At 40.8% G+C, this 23,086-nt stretch overlaps 1 protein-coding gene across 2 annotated transcripts in view; it reads right to left on the bottom strand.

Moving 5' to 3' along the window:
• Positions 1-23,086, bottom strand: part of mtss1 (MTSS I-BAR domain containing 1) — a 72,400-nt gene that overhangs the window by 10,722 nt on the left and 38,592 nt on the right. For both annotated transcript variants that reach the window (XM_030051181.1, XM_030051182.1), the window contains exons 5-10: positions 22,833-22,924; positions 22,659-22,733; positions 9,912-10,069; positions 9,543-9,650; positions 4,641-4,738; positions 4,141-4,219 (exon numbers count right to left, since the gene is read on the bottom strand). In XM_030051181.1, coding sequence (XP_029907041.1) covers positions 4,141-4,219; positions 4,641-4,738; positions 9,543-9,650; positions 9,912-10,069; positions 22,659-22,733; positions 22,833-22,924 — 610 coding nt within the window. The remainder of the gene's footprint in view (positions 1-4,140; positions 4,220-4,640; positions 4,739-9,542; positions 9,651-9,911; positions 10,070-22,658; positions 22,734-22,832; positions 22,925-23,086) is intronic.

The following is a 23,086-nucleotide window of genomic DNA, read 5'->3' as shown; positions in this document are numbered from 1 at the left end:
TCTACTTGTGGAAAAAGATGCTTAATTTGTCACTGAGGAAAACTGGCTCATTTGCGTCATTTTTCACTGAAACTAGCAGTCGACTCTCCGTGCCAAAGTGGTTTAAATGGGAAACACTGACCAAAAGTACAGGACAAAATCAAAGACTGTTTTCTCCCAAAGTGACAACTGTCTGGTGAATACAAATAACCAACTTAAATTGAGGAGTTTGGATCCAAAATGAAACTTCCATTTGGAAAACAGCAACCAAAGCTGTGAAATATCACTGACTGACAGTACAACATTAAACCCAGTGATGGAACGTTTTAAAACACAGCAGGAGCCTGAAGGCCTCGGCTGACAAAATGAGATGCTCTAACAGAACCAATCCTCTGTGACGACCTTCAGATGATTTTTCTTTTTAAACCCTTGTAGCATTTTGGAAATGAACTCCTCAATTCAAAATATCCAAGATTTCAAACAATGTTTTTTTTATGTTTTTTTTTAAAGGAATACTCCAATATTTTGGGCAAAATACTCTTCTTCCGACTTACCCCAACTGAGACAAGATGTCAGCCAAGCACTGTCAAAGTGAAAAAATAAATAAATAAATAAAATAAAATAAAATAAAAACTTTTACAGCAACTTCAAAGCTCTGTTCTTTGCACAATTGAGTTGAAATAAGATTTATTTTAGGCTAGGCTAATGACTTCCATAGAGTTCAAGACTTTATGCTAAGCTAACACGAAATGCTACCCATAGGAACTGAACCACTGGATGTACAGCGGTGAAAATGGTATCAAACATCTTGTCTCAGTCTGAGGAAGTCAGAAAAAGGGTACTTTGCCCAAAATGTTGGAGTATTCCTTTAAAGGAATCAGACACACACACACACAGTACGGTTTATTTCCAACACCACTGACAGATACAGAAATCCATCATTACAGGACCACTGACAGCAATGTTAACACCACACTTAATACAGCAAAAAGGGGCATTACACCACATTTCCAAACAAAGATTGTCTTGATAACAGGACGGAGATTTGACGACGATGTGGCGACAGTGGAACGAAGGCTGGCTGAGGTTTGCGTGACGGGGAAAACGTGAAAGGTAGATATGCACGGTGGGAGGTACGATGTGTTGGATTTAAGGCTGCATCTAACAGTTAATTCATCTGTTGATTGTTTTTTGATTAACTGATAAATCTAATTTGTCTGTAAAGATTCAAAAATATAGAAAAGTCTCATTGGAAGTGATGAGAGCCCAAAGTGATGTCTTCAAATTTCTGCCTTGGTCTGACCAGCTGCTGGTGCACTGGGAGCTGCCCAGTCCAACCAGTCAGCTACAACCAGTCTCTGTCATTCATTCACAAATCTGCTTCCATAACCTCATCTCCATCACAACCCACTGAGTGTTTCCCTTTAGATCCTTTACATGAGTCTGAAAAAGGCACACACTGCAAAAAAAAAAAAACCCTCTATGTTACCAAGAGTTAAAATCTTGTCTTTCTTCAAACAAAGTAAAAAATCTGTCAGTGGGATCAGATAATTTCCACTGCTAATCAATGTGTTTCCAGAATTTTCTTGATTTAAATTTCATGTTCTTGATCCTAGTGGGCTCTTCCTTATTCTGCCTTTTTTCAACATATTTATACATGTTCCCAGGGAAAAAAAAAAAAAAAAAAAAAAACTGAAACAAGTGGAACTGCTTTGGAAACAACTATTATTATCCCATCCCACTGGCAGATTTTTTTCTAACTTGTTGGAAGAAAAGCAAAATTTTAACACTGACGATGAAACAAATGACTTGCTAAGACAGCTTTTTTGCTAAGACAGCTTTTTTTTTTTTTTTTTTTTTTTTTTTTAAATCTAGAAGCCATGGCTATAATTCAATATGTCTTTTTAACTAACGATATATTCAGTGGTACATAACTATGTTGTTGTTACCAGCAGTTCGCAAAGTTTCTGCTGTAAGTCCTTGAATACTTTTTTACAGACAGACACAGTCCAATAGAAAACACAGCTCAACACAGAGAAACAGATACACACACACACACACACACACACACACACACACACACACAGACGAATACTTATAAATACATCATGATGGAGAACAACAAGATACACACTCCAACCCAACACATACACACAGACAATCAAGCAAAACACTGACACTAAACCTGCTTGTTGTACTGTACACTGCAGCTCTATGCTGGGTCTGACTACACACACAAAGACATAGACAAGCACATTCACACAGAATGACACGTTACCACTACAGACTGTAGACAGTAAACAAAGAGGCAGACTGCACCAGTCAGGTGGACAGAGGTATGAGGAGGGGACGAGGATGAGGAGTGAATCTGACAGCAGGAAGTTACAGACACATGAAGCGTCAGACTGCGTGGTAGGAAACAAAAAGGGAATCATGCGGCGAATGCATCAGGGATGGTGTGGAATCAGCTCAGTTACAGAAATACTCTGGAGCCGCCTAACATCTTGACTTTTTTGGTTTTTGGTTGTGTGACTGGTAATGCTTGTCGTCTTCTTTGACCAAAATAGACCAGAGGAAGCAGCACTCTTTACTCCGACAGGGTCAGGCCTGACAGATCTTCTGACTGCCAAATTTATCACCAAAGCCTCGTGATTCAGAGGAAGTTTTTAGTCCTGTTCTGTCTACCGCATGCTGTCCATCTGCTTAGCAGCTCGGCAACGTTCAATTTCACCGATTTAATAGTGGAGTTTGGTGTGACATTTTCTACCATATGACAAGAAAATGAGAGCAGCACTTCTTGGAGCTCAGCCTGAAAACACTTGAAGGCCTATTCACCCAGAGTCCAGTGTAAATAAACGACAAAAAATGACAAAATATTTGCACCTTTTTTTTTTTCTTCTTGCACCATAAGTATTCACGCCGACTCAGACACCAAATTCTGGTCAGTGTCAGAAAAAGTTGGGAAAGTTAAATGAAAGAGAAGAGTGGAATTTCCTGGAATGTGTGTCTGAAAAATCTTTTGGAAAAACATATGCAAAGCGATCAGATTTCTGAATCTGGATCAGAGAAATATATACAATGAAATTAAAAGATATAAGGGGCTAATTTAGACACGTCTGATTTAACACAAACATGGTGCAAATACAGAGAAATCCAGGATGGAATCAGAGCTGCATGAGGTTAAATCGCAGAATGGGACTGGCAGCATATGAATGAAATCAGAGCTATAAAGGATGGAACCAGCGACACATGACAAAAAATATAAAACTGTTAAAACAGCAGGGCGCGATATGGGATGGGACCAGAGGATGACGTACAACGGTGAAACACAGGAGGGTAACCAGGGTAGGAAATGTTAAAAGTTATAGTTTTTGTTTTTCCTCACAGTGGTCATATCCCTGCGGCTAACGCGGCGGGTCAGCGCGGGGCGGTGGGCGTAACCGTGGTGACCACAGCTGCCGCGACGACAGGGGCGAGAGGGGGAGTTCCCTTCGCTCAGGGACCGCCCAGTTTCATCACAGCCAATCAGCAGATAGGGGGAGGAGCAGTGCTACACATATGGGAGAGGGTTAGAGCGGTGTGTGTGTGTGTGTGTGTGTGTGTGTGTGTGTCAGTGTGAGGTCTAGGTCTTTGTTTGTTTGTACTGTTTATTCTGAATATGCAAATAGTAGAAATCTTTGGATACTCTTACTTTTGTATGTACAGTATATTTCAGAGAACTACAAATTTTTTTAACAATAATGCAAAAATAATAATGAAAAATAAAGCTGTGAAATTTCATTTTTAATTTAGTGAATACAACGTACCTTTTTCTGGAAACAGAACAATGTTTTTTTCTTTGCATACACCGTCACATCTTATTTTAATGGCTCATTTTATTTTATTGCACAAATTATTTTTGACTTTTTATTTTTGTCATTTTTTGACATACACAGCAATTCCACTGTACAAACAATACAATGAGGTTTAATAATATACTGTATATGAATATGTATACCTACTTGTGAAACACCTGTTAATAATATGATGACTTTTATGCAGGAAAAAAAAATAATGTATAGTATTTTGGAATTAAACCTTCTGAGTTGACAAAAGTTCACTGTATCTGCAATGTCTCTGAAGGTGTGTGTGTGTGTGTGTGTGTGTGTGTGTGTGTTTTACCTGGATGTGTATTCCATCCACAGCACAGCTGATGGAGTCCAGGGAGGGAACATGTCTCACTGATCCAGACTGGTAGTTACTATGGAAACACAGAGCGACATGACACACACAACAATTACCACAAATGATTTAACAAAAAAAAAAAAAAAAAAAAAAGGTGACTGACTTGCAAGATATATTGAACAAAAAAAAGTGAAAATTAAATACGTAGGGAAAAATAAAAAATAAAGATGCAAATAGAACACAGACCCTGGTTTAGTGGAGAGTGGGGAGGGGTTTCAGCTAAAAAAGCATATTAAATAAATAAATAAATAAATAAATAAATAAATAAATAAATCAGATAATTAAAAAAATGAAGATCTTAAAGTAAGGTATGGTGAAAGTTACTGTGTGGAAAATTAATTTGCTAACAAGGTGAAAAAGGCTTTTGTATTTCCTTGTGACTAACAAGCAGTTAGTGTGTGTGTGTGTGTGTGTGTGTGTGTGTGTGTGTGTGTTACCTGCTGATGCTGCTCTTCCTGGACAGAGTGTTACTGGGAGAAGCTGGAGGTGTCTGGTAGGTGTAGCTGAAATCAGAACCCTTCAGGTCCAAAATCACCTAAAACACACACATGAACACACCAACAAATCTGATTTATTCTGGTTTTTATTCTGTTCTGTTTTCCTTTCAAGACAAACAAGCAGGTGAGTATGAACGAGAGCCCCATTTTCACACGACCGCTTCTAAGCCCACACTCTCACGTTGAGAATTACACACTCTAGTAGCAAGCCATATGCTGTTTCATTATGTCAACAAACAAACAAACAAACAAAGTCAAATTTACTAGGTGAACGTGTATCATTAATAAGTGGCCATTGGCCTTAGCTAGAGAACAGAAACAAACATCAGGATGTTATCATAGTACTACACTAAATCTAACCGGGGCACATCACCCCGGTCTCTGTCACGTTCTCAGAACAACACACTGCTGGCACTGTAGGCGAGGACAATTACAGAATTTATAATTGAAAAGGAAGCCACCTGCAAATTAAACATAATTATCAAATCTCACAAAGGATCTCAGACCTTTCCAATTCATAATATTACTTCAGTGTGAACACCTTTTTCAGTTCACTGTCTAAAAGTCAAGGTTTCCCTGTATGCAAAATGAGCTATTTCCATTTAACAGAGGAACAAAATGGCATTTTTTTTTTTTTTTTTAAATGAAACTTCATCTTTTCTAATTCTCATTTGGAAATAAAACTTGAGATAACAGCAGCAGGATTAACATGTGAGGAAAGACTTTATTTTGTCTAATATCGTTGCATGATTTTTGAGTGCATGAACAATTGGAGATAAAGGTCATCCTTGTCATGTGCCTTTAGTGCAAATCTTTCTCAACAATGGCTGACTGCAATGACGCTTCCAGAGAAACCTTATGACAAATTTTTTACCATATCCACATACACACCACATACTCAGTACCTACCACTTTGGACAAGGCAGACATGACAAACATTTCCCTCTTAAATTCATTCTTTATTGTTGTGATATGTGAAGAAAACTGTATTTCATTTTTTGATCAATTAAATTCTGTAATTTTACAAAGTGAGTTCAACAGTACAGAAAGTGTCTCTTCCTAAATAACAACCATTACATAAAGTTATGTAAAAAAAAAAAAATTTTTACGGATAGGAAGTGCATTGAAGGTGCTGTGTAACAATCTATGAGGTTTCTATCATCGAAACTGTAAAGATAATCTCAGTTAAAAGCTATACATCAGAATAGAGAGAAAAATTCAGTTAGATACTGAAATCTGACAGTAGAGAAAATTCAATGTATATAATTTCAATACAAATATACAATTTCAATTCATTTACATAACACTTTACACAACAATTTTCATTTTGTATTTTAATTGACTTTTTTTCTTTTTGCGTTTGACTTGCTTGTGATCATATTTTTCCCAAGTCCCTTTTAAACCGCACAAATATAGATTTTATTTTGTAAAAAGACCTGGCTGTAGATTCTGCCTGTTTATCTGAGTTAAATTCCAGTTTGGTCACTGGTGTGAAACATCCTCTACACAGGATCAATCAAATTGAACAGTGATATACAAAAGTGTCTGGTAAACAGAAGACAGCCAGAAAGCAACGCTACATATTTTCCTCTCTTGTTTTTGCTTTCTTTTGGCATAAAGCATCATAGACAAGTTTCCTGACATTACACCACAGGATTTCTATTCATTAATGTTAAACATTTTCAGAAACGTCTTGATGCCATTTTGAGCCACCAGTGTATGAAGTTGCCTAGTCTAGCTTTAAAATTTCCTGTAAGTTAGTTAGTTATTCCTTTATTTCAGACCCAGGGGATCCATATCACAATAAAAAACAGCACAGTAAAAAAGATAAATACAAAGCTATCCACCATATTCAATGTCCAACATACAGACATGCTCGCCAGTGACTCCACAGCTTAGAGAAAAATCTGACAGAGCTGCGTACAGGGTTAGCCAGGACAGCAATTAAGTCATTTTTTGACTCAGATGCCCAACACAAAAATCTATACATCAGGTTACGTAAAACAGCAGGGCAGGTAGGTACCCTGACACTGACAAACATATGGCTTGCACTGGAGCTTCCTGGAGCTCTCAGCAGCAGCCTGTAAATAAAGAATTAGTAAATAATAATAAAAAGTAAATACAATCTGTTTAACTTAGAGCTTAAATTATTATTATATACATTTTCACAACACATATCCACATTTCTGAACATTTTCTGTATAGATATGTCTATAAATCTGTTAATGTGATTTATGATTAGGAATATGTCAACCTGTAAATTTTCTGTTGTTTCACTTATCTGTTTACCTCATGTTCTCACTGCATTTGTTTGATTTTTTTTTATTTTTTTTTTTTGGTATATTTTCTAATAATTTCTAGGAATACATACAGTGTAGTCTACATTGTTTTATTCATTCTTTGTCAGTGTGTGTATATTAATGGTGTTATTTAATACCTCCAAATAATGTCATTATCCATAGATCTCTATATACTTTTTATACATCTATTCTACATAATGTTGTGTTAAAACTGTCACTTGTGCATTTTTACAAAAGTCCTGTTTACTATTTTTTTCCGTTTTGTTTTTGTCTAGTGCCATTTGCTAATTCAATAACTTGTCATTGTAAACTTGTAAACTGACTCCTGAAATGCTAGATGTCTGGTTGTGCACATCATCTAATGATCACAGTTATTAATCTCCTTGCCTCTCACCATTCTGGTTTCACTGTTAAACCTTCACCGGTAAAATCCTTAAAGCCAATTCATCCAGAGTGTTGATGTATGGAAACAGCCTGTCAGTGAAAGTGTGTGTGAAGGTGTGTATGTGGGTGTTAGTATCAGCATCATAGAATGACAGCTTTCTTCCATCAAAGTCCAGATTAACTCTGATCTTCTGGATCCAATTTTTTACTTCAAGAATAGTGGGTGGATTTGGTGGGGAGTCTGCTGTGTATTTACAATTATAATGTCCTACATTCCATAATCCAGACACTATTTTTCCCTTCCTCTGGACAGACCCTGCTAACACACCCACTCTCCAGACTTTATTGATTCCAATCTGAACTTCCCAGCTGTGAGTCCCTGAGTTAAAGCCTTCGGAGCCCAGGACAGAGCAGTAGTAGTCAATTCTTTCTGGGTTTTTAGGCATATTTTGTCTTCTTCCACGTCTAAAACTGGTAAGCTGTCCAGAGAGCATCAGTGTGGGGTCAGCAGTGTTGGGGTCCAGAATCACAGGAGTGTAGGAGACCATCTCCTTCATCTTATTCCAGACGGTGAAGCTCAGGTTGCCCAGGTGTTTGGCCTCATCTATCAGAGCTCCTGAGGGCAGCTGTGGATCCTCCAGCAGGGGGTGCTGGGCTCTCTCCACTGTGGCCTTGTAGTTCTGCAGGAATGAGACGTCTTCAGCTCTCAGCTCTGTCTCCATGGCTCTGATTGTGTCTGAAAGAGCCACTATCTCTCTGCTCAGACACTCAATCTTCTCCTTCATCATCCAACTCTTCTGCTCCTCTTCCTCCCTCAGTGCAGTGATCCTGGCTTTCTTTTCATTTAGTAGAAACTGATGAAGCTTCTTAAAATCTTCCCTAATCTGCCTCTCTGTGCGTCGGGCCTGGACCTTAATGTACTCTGCTGTTTCATCACAATTTTCTTTAACTTTATTAAAGAGCTTCAGCTTCTCCTGTAAGAGTTTCAGTGATTCGCAAAGTTCTTTTTTTTGATTCGATGCAGCTTCAGCGATGGGTCTGAATTTGTGGTTGGTGTGTGTTTTTGAATGCAGACAGACAATACACACTGGCTGCTGGTGGTCCAGGCAGAAGAGCTTCAGTTTCTCAGAGTGCAGACTGCAGAGCAGCTCAGACATTGCAGAAGGTGACTGACCTCTCTCCAGTACAAACACCTCACACAGGTTCTTCAAAGCCAAGTTACGAGGTGGTTCACTCTTTGAAGATCTTCTCTTACAAACTGGACACTCACGTATTGGTTTCTCTGTCCACCAGGTCTTTAGACAGCCTTTACAGACGCTGTGGCTACATGACAGAAGGACAGGATCTTGGAAGATGTCATGGCAGACAGGACAGGAGAAATCTTCCACTGACTGAGAAGATATTTTCTGTCCAAATAAAGCTAAAAACGCATTTGCTGTTAGAAAAGGAAATTACTCAATCAATCACGTTACCAGTCCCTTCTGCAGAAATTCCTCCAAAAGTGAGTTTCACTTTGTGTCCTGTTTCTTTTAAAACTCCCGTTCAGTGTTACAATTCAGCAGCATCGGTAAGAGGCAGTAAAACGGTACACAAAAAATCCAAGTATTCCCAGTATTCTCTGCAGTAGCTGTCCTCTCTCAGTGGAAGTTGTAGATTTGGTCTGGAGGTGAATCTTATTGCCTGTCTCTTGGTGTGTGTCTCTTCTCAGCAAGCAGAAGTCAAGGAATGACTACCCATGTCCTGTTTTTTTCTAAACTGAGTCAAATAAGGGGTGGAGTTTTGATCAGGACTGGATCCAAGTTTGATACAGGTTGGATTTCATTTTATCAAAATGAAAGCAAAAATAAAATGCTTGGAGGAATTTGAAAAAGCCAACAAACGCAGTTGCATGCTGTATCATTCCTTGAACTGTAAAATCTGACAAGTAAACCCCACCCACGCCTAAGCCAGTCAGCCACAAATTACACAAATAACTGGCTTAGGCTTAACTTTTCTGAAAATGTGATGAGCGGAGTTCAACTTACAGTGTGTGATGGATAGACAATAAAACAAATGCAGCTCTGATGTGGAGCACAGGCCAGGAGAAAGACCTGGGACGGCTCAGTCAGAGAGGAGGAGGAGGAGGAGTAAGACGAGGAAGAGGAATAACATGAGGTACCTGTTCACTAGCTGGTGGGAGTTTTGTGGGGTCAGCTGTCAGGTTGGTCAGGTCTTCTAGAATGGTCTGCAGGTGGGTCACCTCACCCAGCATGCTGATCTCATGGTCCTACACACACACACACACACACACACACACATACACACACGGGCATATTAATGACCAGGCTAACTGACAACAAAGAAACCAGTCTTGCCCATAATAGAGCTGGGAGGACATGCCACTTTGAAAAATCAATATATTGGCACAACATTATTGATAATTCATGATATTTTTATTATATTTACAGTACTGTCAAGTTGTAAAAAGACCCAAATGTGTTCAACTTCAGCTTATTTTTTTTTTTTTTTTTCACGCCTCAGCACTTACCAGGACAGGTTTGAGCATGCTGACAAAGCTGCAGTAGCGTCCTCGTTCTTCGACCAGCGCTCGGCACACCGCTCTCTTCTCTGTCTCCTCCAGGACGACGTAACGCACATTGACGTCCTGCAGCGCGCTGTCCAGCTGGCCGCGCGCCTCGTCCTTCCCTACAGAAACACACACAGGGAGCAACTAATGTTAGCACACACACACGGGGAAGAATCAGTGTTAGGAGACACACAGTGAGGACACAATGTTAGGTCTGCATACAAAATTCCACCAAAATAGCATGTGAAAATTTTCAGCATGTCCGCAACCTTTGACTGAATTGAAGGGTATGTGAACTGCATACTGTTTCCGGTGAGATATTACAGTATGCCAACACTGGACACTATTAGAGTGTCCACGGGACCTGCATTAGCTTCCATGACCACCGTAACATAAACAGCTCACTGTCAGTAATGCTTCAATTCAGTGTATTAATACTTTTCCATTTTCCAGTGATTTCATGAGGAAGAGGAGATGAAGATGGTCTCTGTGAGCTACAGAACGAGTTCACCTGCAGCTCAGATTTTGTAACGCACTCTGGACTTTCCACAGAGGGAAAGACGAGCAAAAAACTCAAGAGGTTTATCATGTTTACACCAATGGTAAATTGAGGACTGGAAGCCCTTGGAGGATGCCACAGGTTACCATGGTTACGCATCATTAGCAGCAATGGGTTGGCAGGAGGTGATGTGCACGATGATAATAATGCAGCATGTCCGAAAAGCCATCGTACCGTAGGTTGACATACTAAAGTACACTGCGTGACAGTGCACATAGAGTAGGTTTGTTAAACTCATCACTCCCTCTGGAAAAGCAGACAGGCAGGAGCAGGTGTTTACTCAAAAGAAACTCTGCCTGGTAATCTCAACTAACAAGTTTCTCAAGGATACAGAGGAGAAGTTACATCCAAAAACAAAACTCCTTCCACAGGCGTTCAGCATTTTACATTATGTTTTCAGCCATTTAGCTGCAGTGTGAAAGATTTGATTTAGTTCAGAGTTGCAATTAAACTAAATGAATTATATTACATATTAGCAATTATAAGCATGACAAGACATTACCCCCTCTCTCTCTTCAATTTTACCCAGATGACAGCATTGTTTAAATATTTGGAAACTTGAGCGTTTAGTAAGCGAAGTTTTTTTGTTTTTACTTTTTTTTTTTTTTTGATCATCCCAGAAGGTATGGGTTGTACAACAAGACAAAGACATAAAATCCATCAATCCAAATCTGCAGAGCTGGCATTAGTAGAACTTACAGGATCCGATCCAAATCCTACCAGCAGGAGGCAGCACAATTCTATACAACTGTCCTACAGCTGAGGAGAGACCAACACACATACACACACACACACACACACACACACACACAATCAGCTGTCTCTCACACACATCTTGCATGACCTTGTCCATGTCCGTGTGTGTGTGTGTGCGTGCGTGCGTGCGTGTGTGTGTGTGTGTGCACATGTCTGAATGTGACAGAGATGGAAAGAGAGACAAATCAAATAAGAAAAGCAACAGACTGTGTGTGTGTGTGTGTGTGTGTGTGTGTGTGCGTGTGTGTGCGTGTGTGTGTGTGAGAGAAAGTGAGAGAGGGATGGTAGAGAGATGCTGATGGAGACAGGAAAGCAGAGAGAGAGACAGTTAAGAGACACAGACCTGGACACAGAGTCAATGAGTCAATACCACCTCTCTCTCTCTCTCTCTCTCTCTCTCTCTCTCTCTCTCTCTCTCTCTCTCTCTCTCTCTCTCCCTCTCTCTCTCCCTCTCTCTCTCTGATGTAATTTAGTAGATTGTTTATTGGACTCCACCATTAGCATGTGAACTGGCTTCATCACATGATGGAGAGAAAGAGAGGGAGAGCGAGGAAGACTAACACCATCCTCCCCCTCTGTCCTGAAAGCAGCACATGAACAAACCCTGACATTCAGTTTTCTGCTCTGGATCAGAGAAGAATACAATCCATCAAGTTTGTCTGATATTACACATTTATTTACAAAAATGTTCAGAATAATTCCATGCACTGAGTGTTTCCCTTTGAATTTTATTCTTATCAAAATGGAGAAGCCTCTAAAACAGCATTTAGATAATCATGGGGCACTAAAACTCTCCACTGGCAGCCAGACTAACAACAATAACTACTACTGCTAAAAGTAATAATAATGATACAAGAAAATGATACAAATAATTATTTTTTCAAACTAATATTTATTGGCCTTGGGTCATTTCCTGTGAGGAACATGAATCAGAAAAAAAATTTCAATTACCCCCTCTCCACATTTATATTACATACAGGGTCTTCGGGTCCAGTGAAAGTCTCTCTCTCTCTCTCTCTCTCTCACAATTGATATTGGAAGAGAGAGAAGGTGATGATGATGATGCAGAGGAAGAGGTTTCAGAATGTGAGGATCACATTTCTGAAAATTCTGTCTGACACTGAGTTTGAAGAGGAGGATGAGTATCAGCCAACTCAGAAGCGTAAAAGAGCCTCTGGACCAGCCCTTCAGCAAACCAGGACGATGTGAGCAGCCAGGACCAGCCCATGAGCAACCAGGCCCAGGACTAGCCCATGAGCAACCAGGCCCAGGACCAGCCCAGGAGCAACCAGGCCCAGGACCAGCCCATGAGCAACCAGGCCCAGGACCAACCCATGAGAGGCCAGGATCAGCCCATCAGCCGCCTCCCAAACGCAAGCGTACCTCAGGACCAGCAGGCCAGCAGCCAGCCCCAGGGCCAGCTGGTGAGCAGCTTGCAAATCACAACATATGGATGTCAAAAAATGGCAGATTGAATGGTCTTCGTTTTCAAGAAATGAACCACCCTGCATAGCTGCCAATGTGACGAGTGTTAGTAGATCTTTATCTTTTCATTATTCTAGATTGTGGCCAGTAACACAAAGAAGCGCTGTGAGGTGTGTGGGCCCAAGATGGACAAAAAAACACTATACATGCACCCAGTGCAAGAAGTACATTTGCAATGCACACAGTGAAACTCTGCACCTATTGTATGGCATAGTCTGGTATGAAATGGCTGTGTTCAATTGGGCTAATGTGTTGTTCAGACAGATTTTAGGTGTAAATGTTAAGTTACATTTCTAATGAAATTCAAATAAAACACTAGTTATGAACAAAAATGCCTTCATTTGTACATTTGCTGATTATTTTCTAGTTATGCCTGTTTTATGATAGATTTTCTTATTTTGTTGCATTTTAATAAAAAAAACGAGTGTTATTTTTATTCATAAATGTGATTTTACAAAGGTAAAGGGAACAAATTTAACATATGTATTGTTTATATTACTTGCAATTGGGATGAAGTAAAAATCTAGTGAGTATTTTAACAAAAAAAGGTTTGATTATGTTGAATTAAAAGCCCCAAAATGCAACGGGTCCACCAGACCCAGCAGGACTCCCTGTGTAACAAAAAAACGAATACCATATAAGGGTTAAGCATTCATAGCTATTTGTGTAAATTCTGATCAAAATGTCTCATTAGAATCAGTTCAGGTCTAGCCAATCAATCTGCATTATGTGCATCAGATCAGAGGTGGAAAAATGAACATACTGAGCGCCGGCACAATAATACTGGCAAGGACATTCCAAAAATCAGTTTCATCAGTTGAAAATTAATCTGAACATGAGGATGAACAATGACCTACAGAGGTGATTTATTCAGACGGGCAGGAAAACAGGACAGACTGGTATCGACCCGGCTCTGACCTGCAGCCCGTCCCGCTGTGGAAACACACCAGGCCAGCAAATTCACTTTTTGGTCCAGCTGCCACAGCGCCTGCTGGAACCTCTGATTTGAACAGCTTCTCACATTTTATACAAAACAATTTTTGGTTTTTACATTTTTGAGTGACTGAAAAAGCATTTTTACCTGTGACCAGCCCTATTCATCTTGTCATTCTGAATCAAAAACAGGCCATCCTCTGGTTTCTCAGGTTTGGCTGGTTCATTTCGTCACAACCTTCTTTTCTTTGGAATTTCACTTCCATTCTTGTTGGCTTCATTTGTTGTCGATACCTCTGTTTTAAAACCTGAGGTGCTGTTTGAATCATTGTTTTGATTGGCTGAGCTGCTGCTTTGTTGACTCGTGGCATCTGGGGTTAAACATCCAAGCATGACTAGAATTTACACAGGACGAAGAGAAGCTTGCTGCACAGCTTTGTTCCTTTTTGGATCATTTTACTGAACCTGTGGCTGTGTCTGGTTTGTGGAATAAATCCACCTGTCTGGTGCTATTAATTACCCAAATTTGGTATGTTGTGTGTGTTACTTTGCCAACTGAGGGCATGAACTAGAAGGTTTTAGGTAGAGCACAAACCTCCACCAACACTGAACAAATCCCCCTGGTAAAATGGACTTTTGTACATCTCAGTTATGAAACAGAATGGGGGAAATCCAAGAATAGATCACCACCAAAATCTAATCAAATGGTCCTCAGGCTGAAAATAATCTGTCCAGATTTCAGCTATTTACTGCAATTTTTTTGAAGAGATCTTGCTAACAAACAGATTGATGACAAACAGGTGAGAACAAAGCCTCCTTTTAAGAGTAAAGACAGAGAAACACAGAGAAACAGACTGTTAATCCTGCTGAGAGCGAGACAGAGCTGAGGAGTTTCCACTGCCAAGAAACACGGCCAGGGCTCTCAGGTAGGTGTGTGTGTGTGAGACTATGTGTATATATGTGTGTGTGGGTGTGTGTGAGTGAGGACAGAGCAGCAGTGTAATTTTCCTCTTCTGACAGTAGTGTACTGTGTGTATGCTGTTAGTGGTGTGTTAGCTCAGCTGACGTTGACCCTCTGCGGAAACACACAGACAGGCTGAGTGTTGTCCTGCAGTGTTTCTACAGCCTTCCGACTCCACACACACACACACACACACACACACACACACACACACACACACACACACACACACACACACACACACACACACACACACACACAAAATGTTGATTCATAACCTGCCTCCCACAACGGCTGGTCTGCACTGAACCTGCTCAGACACCTCTGAAAGTGGTGATCTGCAAGAAACTTTTATTTTGTTAAATTTGTCCCTCACCATCGAGCATCAGCAACAGGACTATGGATTGGCCTCCGTGTGATTCCTATAATCCTGATTCGCCAACCACAGCGCCACCACCGGGCCAAAAAGTCCCCAAGCCTCGCACACCAGACATCGCACAGACATCACGGTCACTCGTGACTTATCTGACTTCTGTCTCCATCTTTGCTAAGCGTTCATGGCTGTGAGATGTTTTTGTATGGTGTTTACAGTTTTCAAAAATTATGAATATTGGCACAAAAAAATGGGTGTTTTCAAGCTTCAATCAGAAAATACTGGCACTGATATCAGCCTTCAAAATCCCATTGTGCAGTCAAACTGTGTTAACTACTTTGCAATGAAACCTCTTCATTCGTTCCACCAACAGGAACACATGAACTGCTTTCTGTTTTCTTTGTTGGTGTATTTTTAAGAGCGCGTGTCATTTCCCAGTATAGCAGATGTCATTTCCACTGGGTTGTACTGTAATGAAAGTGCGAAGCAGCTGCTATCAAAGGTTTATTCATCCAAAAGTCTAGACCGTGTGCGTCACATACTGATGATGTCATCGGCGTCAGGTAGCCAGGCCAGGTAGTGCAGCCGGGGTGTTAAACGGGTTCCTGTGCTGTTCTTCCAGACACGCTGAGACACGAGGTGACCGCATGGGAACGGAAAATAAATAAATAAAAAACACCTGTCGATTCAGATGGAAATGCTTAACTTTCACCTTATCAAACTCCTCTTCCTCCAGCCTCTCTTTGCCCATCTCTCCCCATTTCTTGCCTTGTTTCTTTCATTTTTTCACTCTTCTTTCTGAATGCCCTCAACCTTCCTCCTCTTCATCTTGTTTTCCTCCTCCTCCGTTTTCTCTCTGTTCTTTAATGCTGCCATTTGAAAGAGAGAGAGGATGACATCACCATCCACCAATCAGTCTACTTCAATCTTTAATGTCCTCTTTCTTCTCTCTTCCTTGAAGAAAATAGTCAGGAACATTTCACTTCTGTCCTTTATTTGGAGTGTCCTCCAGCCTTCTCTTCCTCCACCTTCCTCCTCCTCTCTCTCTAACCTCAGTATATGCTGTATGTTCTTCTCCTCCATACAAACAGGATACCTTTCACCATGTTTTTATCCTTTTATCTTTAACTTCTCCTCCTCTTTTGTCTCCCAAGATCCATATCAGTAGAATAAAATCTGGGGCTTCAGTGGAGAAATACTCCAGACAAGAAAGAGAGAGAAGGAACGACAAATTCATTACATCTTAAAAAAAAAATTGATAATATGTATTGTGGTGCAGAAAAATGAATCGTATTACCCACTTCGTTATATTCTGCTGGAGTAATAAATGAGACGAGTCACCTTTCACAGTTTCACATGCTCTCCGTCCTTATTATACTGACTAGAACTGTATTGGGAGAGAACGTGTTCCCCCATTGATTCCTCAGGTTCGCTCAACAGGAAGCAACAGAAAGCAACGGGTGAAACGTTGTTGTGTTGTTTGCCCATTGTTTGTTCCCAATGAAGTTTTGCTAACGTTATTTCAATGTGCAGTGGTTAATTTTTGTTTTCCCTGAGATGTTCCTGACGCCGCCAAGCACCTGATCGCAAATACTTTGCACTAGGAGTTTTGTTCACTGTTACACTGTCATGGCTTTGAAATGTCACCATATTTAGACTGTTCACACACACAATCCAATGTCGCTAACATGAATACTCGTGGCTCAGACATTCACAGTTCTGCACAGCCATAGTCTGTTGTCCGTGAACTGTGAGACTGGTTTGTCAGTCGCTACACGGTGCAACGCTGTCGCTGCTCAGAGCACATGTTGGGTAAAGGCAGGGGCTTTAACCACTTCTCGACTATTATTATTATATGACATATTTTGCAAGGTTTACAAAGCAAGACAATATAAAAATGTAACTTTCAACTAATTTAACTGTAAAAGGAAACTAGCATCTTCAGGTAACAGCAGCGATGTGCTGATCATGTGAGAAGAGGCAGACCCCGGCCGAGCTAATGAAATCAAAAAGCAGCACACGAGTATAAGGAAGCTCATCAAGACTTGACACCTCCTTGTTGCAAAAATATAAACTGAAACTGAAGAGCGCTGACTTGAAGATTTAATGACTTGACAGTACCAGAGTTAATAAATATATCCATGATTATTGATCATTCTGTCCCAGTATATTGATTTATCAAAATTACATTTCATCCCAGCCCTGGTTAAAAGTACCAGGAAGAAGGAAAAGAAACACCTGTGGTTGAGGGTGGTTTAATGAAACCTGACAGACAAACTGATGCCTGCAGTTACCGGAGCCGTCGGCTGAACTGGGAATACTGGCTGTGCCCGAACTCAGGCGCCGCCTCCTTCGAAGAATAACGTCTGCGAGGGTGTGGTCTTCAGAGGACTGAGGGCTAAACCTTCTGGCAAGCTAACAAAGGCTAAGTGGGACAGTTTTCTGAGGATTCACCCTGTGTAACTGAGGGTTCCCACCCTGAGTGTAGCCGGATATGATGAAACAGCTGGGAAAAAAAAAAAAAGTTTCTAACTAAAACGTCAAAGCTCAATCATCATATCGATAGTGCATAGATAAATGAGCAAAATGGATTTGGACCCTGTTTTTTGTCGGTCGGTCCTGAGATTGAATTTTTTTTTAGGCTTCATAGCTGAAAACGTGCTTCGATGCTGCTCGCTCTCTCACTCGCCCGCAGCATCACAGTGTCTCTCTCTTTCTCTTTGTAAAGCAGCTGGAGGTTCCCTGCGTCTGAAGTGGTCACACACCACATAATGACAGAGCACACACACACACACACACACACACACACACACACACACACACACACACACACACAGTCACAGAAGGATATGTCCTCTGATAGAACAGATGTTTACTGTTAGGAGCAAGTTATTTTTATGTAACTGTATGTAGATGCTGTGGTGACACTAACTAACTTCAAACCTGAACTGCACTGAACTGGTTTCCTTTGTTCGTGCTGTTCGCTTGAAACGTTCTACATTTCTGCGAAGACATTTCTGTGTAGAGAGAATTATCATACAACAAGACAGTCTGGACAGATGAGGCGAGGTTCAGTCTTGTTAGACACTGTCAGATGTTAGATATTACTTGTTGCTGTTTCAGAAAAGCGGCAAATGAAGAGTTCTGTATTTCTCCTGCTTTCATTACTTCATATTACTACACAGTCAAGTATGGAGGCATGAGAGTGTGAGGAGAATTATTGCTGAACTTAAGGGCAAAAAAAAAAAAAAGAAAGAAAAAAAAGGAAAAAAAAAAATCAAAATATCGAACATGTCTGATCTGCCTCTGAAGAGATTAAAGGGAATTTCAAGGGCTAGAAAAAGGGCTCCATTTTCTTGTGTCCGGAGCCAAACACAAAATACACTTCTGTAAAACCCAACTATTTCTAAAAACATGGACCGATTGAGAAGACAGTGTTTAAAGACAATTCATCCTTAAAATAACACTGGGGACGACATCCACTCCTGCCTCCACCCAAATCTACACCAATGTTCTTGTGACCGAATTACTCACTTTAAATGAAAGTGTGTCACATACAAAATGACGTAACTTTGTTATTTGAATTACAACTCCGGCTGCTGTTCACATATTATGACCCTTACACAGAAAATTTCAGAGCAAAGCTGCGCAGCCAGAAAAATGAATCCAGCCAGACGAGCTTCAAGTGTTTTTACATGACACTGGTTGTATTTTAACCTCTCTTCTAACAGCTGATCATTTGGATCTGATCATTTGGATCTGACTTGTGAAAACCATCTAAGCTCCAACCAGAGCATCAGTGGTAGCCACCAAACAGCTGGACCAATCAGCATCCTTTGAAGAACAACAGGCTTGGTTAAGGTAATGATGACAACAAGCTTACGACATGCTAACCAGCTAGCAATATGCTTACTGATACGCTGACATGTTAGCTAATGATTGACGGATGGTTGATCCAATCACCTGCTCTGTATCTTTATAAACTCCCGTTGCTACTTCCCCTTTTTCAAATGGTCTGAAGTTGTGTTAAGTTAATGATTAATCAATGGATGCTGCAGAATAAACTTTTGATAATGATCAGGCAAAGCGCCAAACAATGTCTTTTTATGAATAGCCTGTGAAAGTGCAGAGTAGTGTCTTCAGGGGGAATCAGGTAGGAACACAGCTCAGGGTACCTACACCTTTCTCAAGTAAAATTTAAGCAATTTTCAAGCATTTTCAAGGTGCATTTACAAGATGTTCCACCATCTTACAGCTGTGGTAAATTACATATATATACACAGTATATATACATATATATATGTTTGCATTAAATACTCAAAACTACAATACAATACAATACGATGCAATACAATGCTCAAAATGATTATTCCACTTCTTCATCACATTAAATCAGATATAACGAAGTTACAAACAATCAAAAGGAGACAAATTAAAAGGTAAACTCAAAAAAGTTCCAAATTTCAAAATGTTACAATTTCAAGCAGTTTCAACCACTTCAAAATCCTCGCACTTCTCAAACCTTGAAAATACCACATTAAAATTCCAGGGTTTGCCGGATTTCCAGCATCTGTAATAACCGTGACAGTTTCTAAACGGTTGGATTATATGTAAATTACAAGGTAGAGCACTGCCAACAGTGGGTGAGACCACTGATAAGAGGACAAACGTACATGAGAGAAGAGATGCTCTGGACAAAAGGAGAAAGAGCTGATGCAGTAGGAGAGGAGGGTTATTTTCTGCTACAATGGACGACTGAAAGTTGCCTGGGATCATTCTGAATCAAAACAGAAATGTCCACTATAGGTACCACAAATTCTTCTGTGTTAAAATATATTTCCACCTTGTCTCCAATAATGTACCATTTTGACACTTCAACATCTTGCGATGATGATGGATGAAAATCCTCACAGCTGGCAATCACATTATTGCTGCTCACCAACAGATTAATCAACTGATTGATCATTTATGTTGTTGATTCTTGATTAGGGAAAAATCTCAACATGTCCAAGTGTGGCTCTGCGAGGCAGGTTGTGTTTCTCCAGTAATTTCTGTTGGAAAGCATGAGGAACCACAGCAGTTCAGTCCTCTTTCCTATCACTGCTCACTCATTATGTGGTGTTTAACACACGCATGTACACACACACACACACACACACACACACTGTACAGCAGGGATAATTGCAATGTGAAGGTCTGAGTAGTGAGTGTACAGAGCATTTAAATGCCTGTGTTCTTGTAGGCGTGTCGTGTCGTGTGTGTGTGTGTGTGTGTGTGTGTGTGTGTGCGTGGGTGCGTGCGTGGGTGCGCGTGCTGTGTCATTACGTGGTAACTGCCGGACAACATTAGAAGTTGTGGCCCAGTGACGAGGCACTTTCTATTTTCTGTCACATTCTCTCTCTCTCTCTCTCTCTGACATTTTGTCATTGTCTCTCAGATAAATAACTAGACTCATTTTTTTGTTCTTTTGCTGTGATTTTGTGATTCACTTATGATGACTGTAGAGAGAGCAAGAGAGCGAGCGAGCAAGAGAGCGAGCGAGAGAGGTACATAGCAGTGAACATGTCCAGAGACGTTCAACACCACATCAGACACTTCATTGCTCTGTTTACCATGGGTGGGTCTGCACTCTGTGTGTGTGTGTGTGTGGACATGCAATTATGTTTTGGTTTCATAGAAAGACTGTGTGTGTGTGTGTGTATTCATTTTTTTGGATGTGTATATGTGTGCAGATGCCTGGTGGTTTCTTTTCAGTCGTGTGTGCGTGTGTGTGTGTGTGTGTGTGTGTGTGTGTGTGTGTGAATGCACGCACACAGATGCTTGGGCGTTTCCATTCTATCTACTCTCTCTCTTATTTCGGTAATGGGACGGCGAGGCCAGGTGTTACCACAGTAACCGCAAGGTGTATTGCTTGCACAGCACAGGAGGGCGTGGCCCAGGTGAGTGATTGGCAGTTATGTCCGGGTTGCCATGGCGACTGTGCAGCCCAGGTGAGGCAGGTTGGTGCAGATCGCCCACTTCCACAGCCCAGTTTGGAAGCAGTTAGACTTATAATCTGATTTTAATGAAAACTCTGAATTGAAGGCCCAGCACCTGGACCAGTTTTGTTTGGGAGGTTTGGAACTTTTTGTTTAAGATGTTTTGTCAGAAAAAAAAACAAAACAGACAAAATCACTGCACAGGGCTTAGCTTGAGGCAAAGCCCTGTGCTTTCTTGCCTGTGATTTCTTGCCTTCACCCTAGCCCTGGTAGTAACTTTATCTGAAACCTTTGGGCCCACACTTTCTCCTGCTAAAATTCCCATCAAGAACACAGAATTCATCCTAGGTAATTTTCCTGGCCCTTGGCATTGATACAGACTCACACCTGAATCTGTAGCTCAATCTCTGTGTGGAACTTTGGATCCAAATAAAACGGATTTAGTCTTTTCTAGATGATGCAAGAGTTTACTGTAATTCAACCAATTCCAGATTTTTGAAAGTTCAGAAACACTTAAGATCTTCTGAAGCTTGTCCTTGTCCTTGTGCAACACAAACGCCACTGAATCATCTGCATACAAGAACAGGCTGTCCACACAGGCAGGCGCCCTGTTGCATACATACAACAAAAACAAAAGAAGCCCCAGAGCAGCACCGTGTGGCACTCCACAGGAAATGGGATTAGCCTTGGACAGATGCCCACAAACTTCTACCTACAGGCCATGATCATACTAAAACAGGCAAATCTGAAAATGCTGTTTTGGTGTTCCAGACCATTTTCCAAAAGCCTGTTGTCCACAAAACATCCCCAAGAAAATGTGCACACCTACACACATGGGCCACACTTGCTCAACAGCAGACTGCCATTCTAGACCACAGGACAATCCTTTGTCACCGTTTTCAAAAAGCATCGTTCCCTCCGTCCACACTGCAACATCAGACATTTTAATATTTACACACCTTGGAGAGCATTTTCTAAACATCCTGTTTGCACAGATGGAAAAGATTAGCTTTTTGTCGACAGAAGGCCAAAACGGAGAATAAAAGATGTGTTTTCAAATGCACCCAGATTAGTGTGGACATGTCCTCTGCTTCCTGTTGGACAGATGAGGTTAGCAGCCACTCAGCAGTTATCCAACCCTGGTGCTTTCAGCTTTGTGAGTGGCTAGTTAAAGGTGTTGAGGGCCTTCTGGAAATCTAATAGAACCATAGCACACATCTTCCTAATAGGGATGCTCCGAGCTGAAGTGTTTGTGTTTTTTGTTCTTACAATCAGCGGATTGCAATGCCGTTTTTTTTACTTAATTTTCCCCACATGACATTTTCTTTTTGCCTATGTTGCAAATCACATTTTTGTCATTTCTGACAGTGTATTAAAACTCCCACCAAGAGACAACATGGCCCTGAGGCATTTGGAGGAGAATTTGGCTGCCATGTTGTGTGTCGGCTTCCATATTTTAAACAGACATGTGATCAAAGACTGAATTTCCAGACCAGAAAATTTAGAGACTACCGACTGAGCCAACTGGGACAGAATACATAATGTTATGTAAATCGTTGGCCAATCTATCGGAGGATCCCCACATCCTCAAGCCAAACTCAAGATTGTACTCATGCTTGAATATTAATTTTAGCTACAATTTGAGCACTAAGCAGCTTCTTACCTTTCTTCACTTTCTTCTGTAGTTTGATGGTGTCTGAAGATTTCTTCTTGATGTCTGCTCTCGCCTTCTTATACTCTGTACAGGACAACACACAAAGTTACAAACAAGACACAGAGAAGGTGTGTGTATGTGTGTATGTGTGTGTGTGTGTGTGTGCGCGTGTGTGTGAGATACCTTTAGCGTGGTCTTTGTCCAGCTGGCTCGCTACTTTCTTCCACTCCTCCATCTTCAGCTCCAGCGGAGTGATGAGATTGTCTGACAGCGCTCTGAAAGAGAGAAAGACCCTCTTACAAAAGAGTTAGTGGGGCACACCGGTGGCTCACCGGTCAAGAGCGCGTACTGAATGTTGAACAACAGAAAATAATCAATTATAATTTTGATAATACACTAAGATCACTAAGATGCAAATATTGTCTTACTTTTCTCTG

Source organism: Myripristis murdjan, chromosome 5, assembly GCF_902150065.1.
Source record: "Myripristis murdjan chromosome 5, fMyrMur1.1, whole genome shotgun sequence".
NCBI lineage: Eukaryota > Metazoa > Chordata > Actinopteri > Holocentriformes > Holocentridae > Myripristis > Myripristis murdjan.
This window is presented reverse-complemented; position numbering and strand designations above follow the sequence as displayed.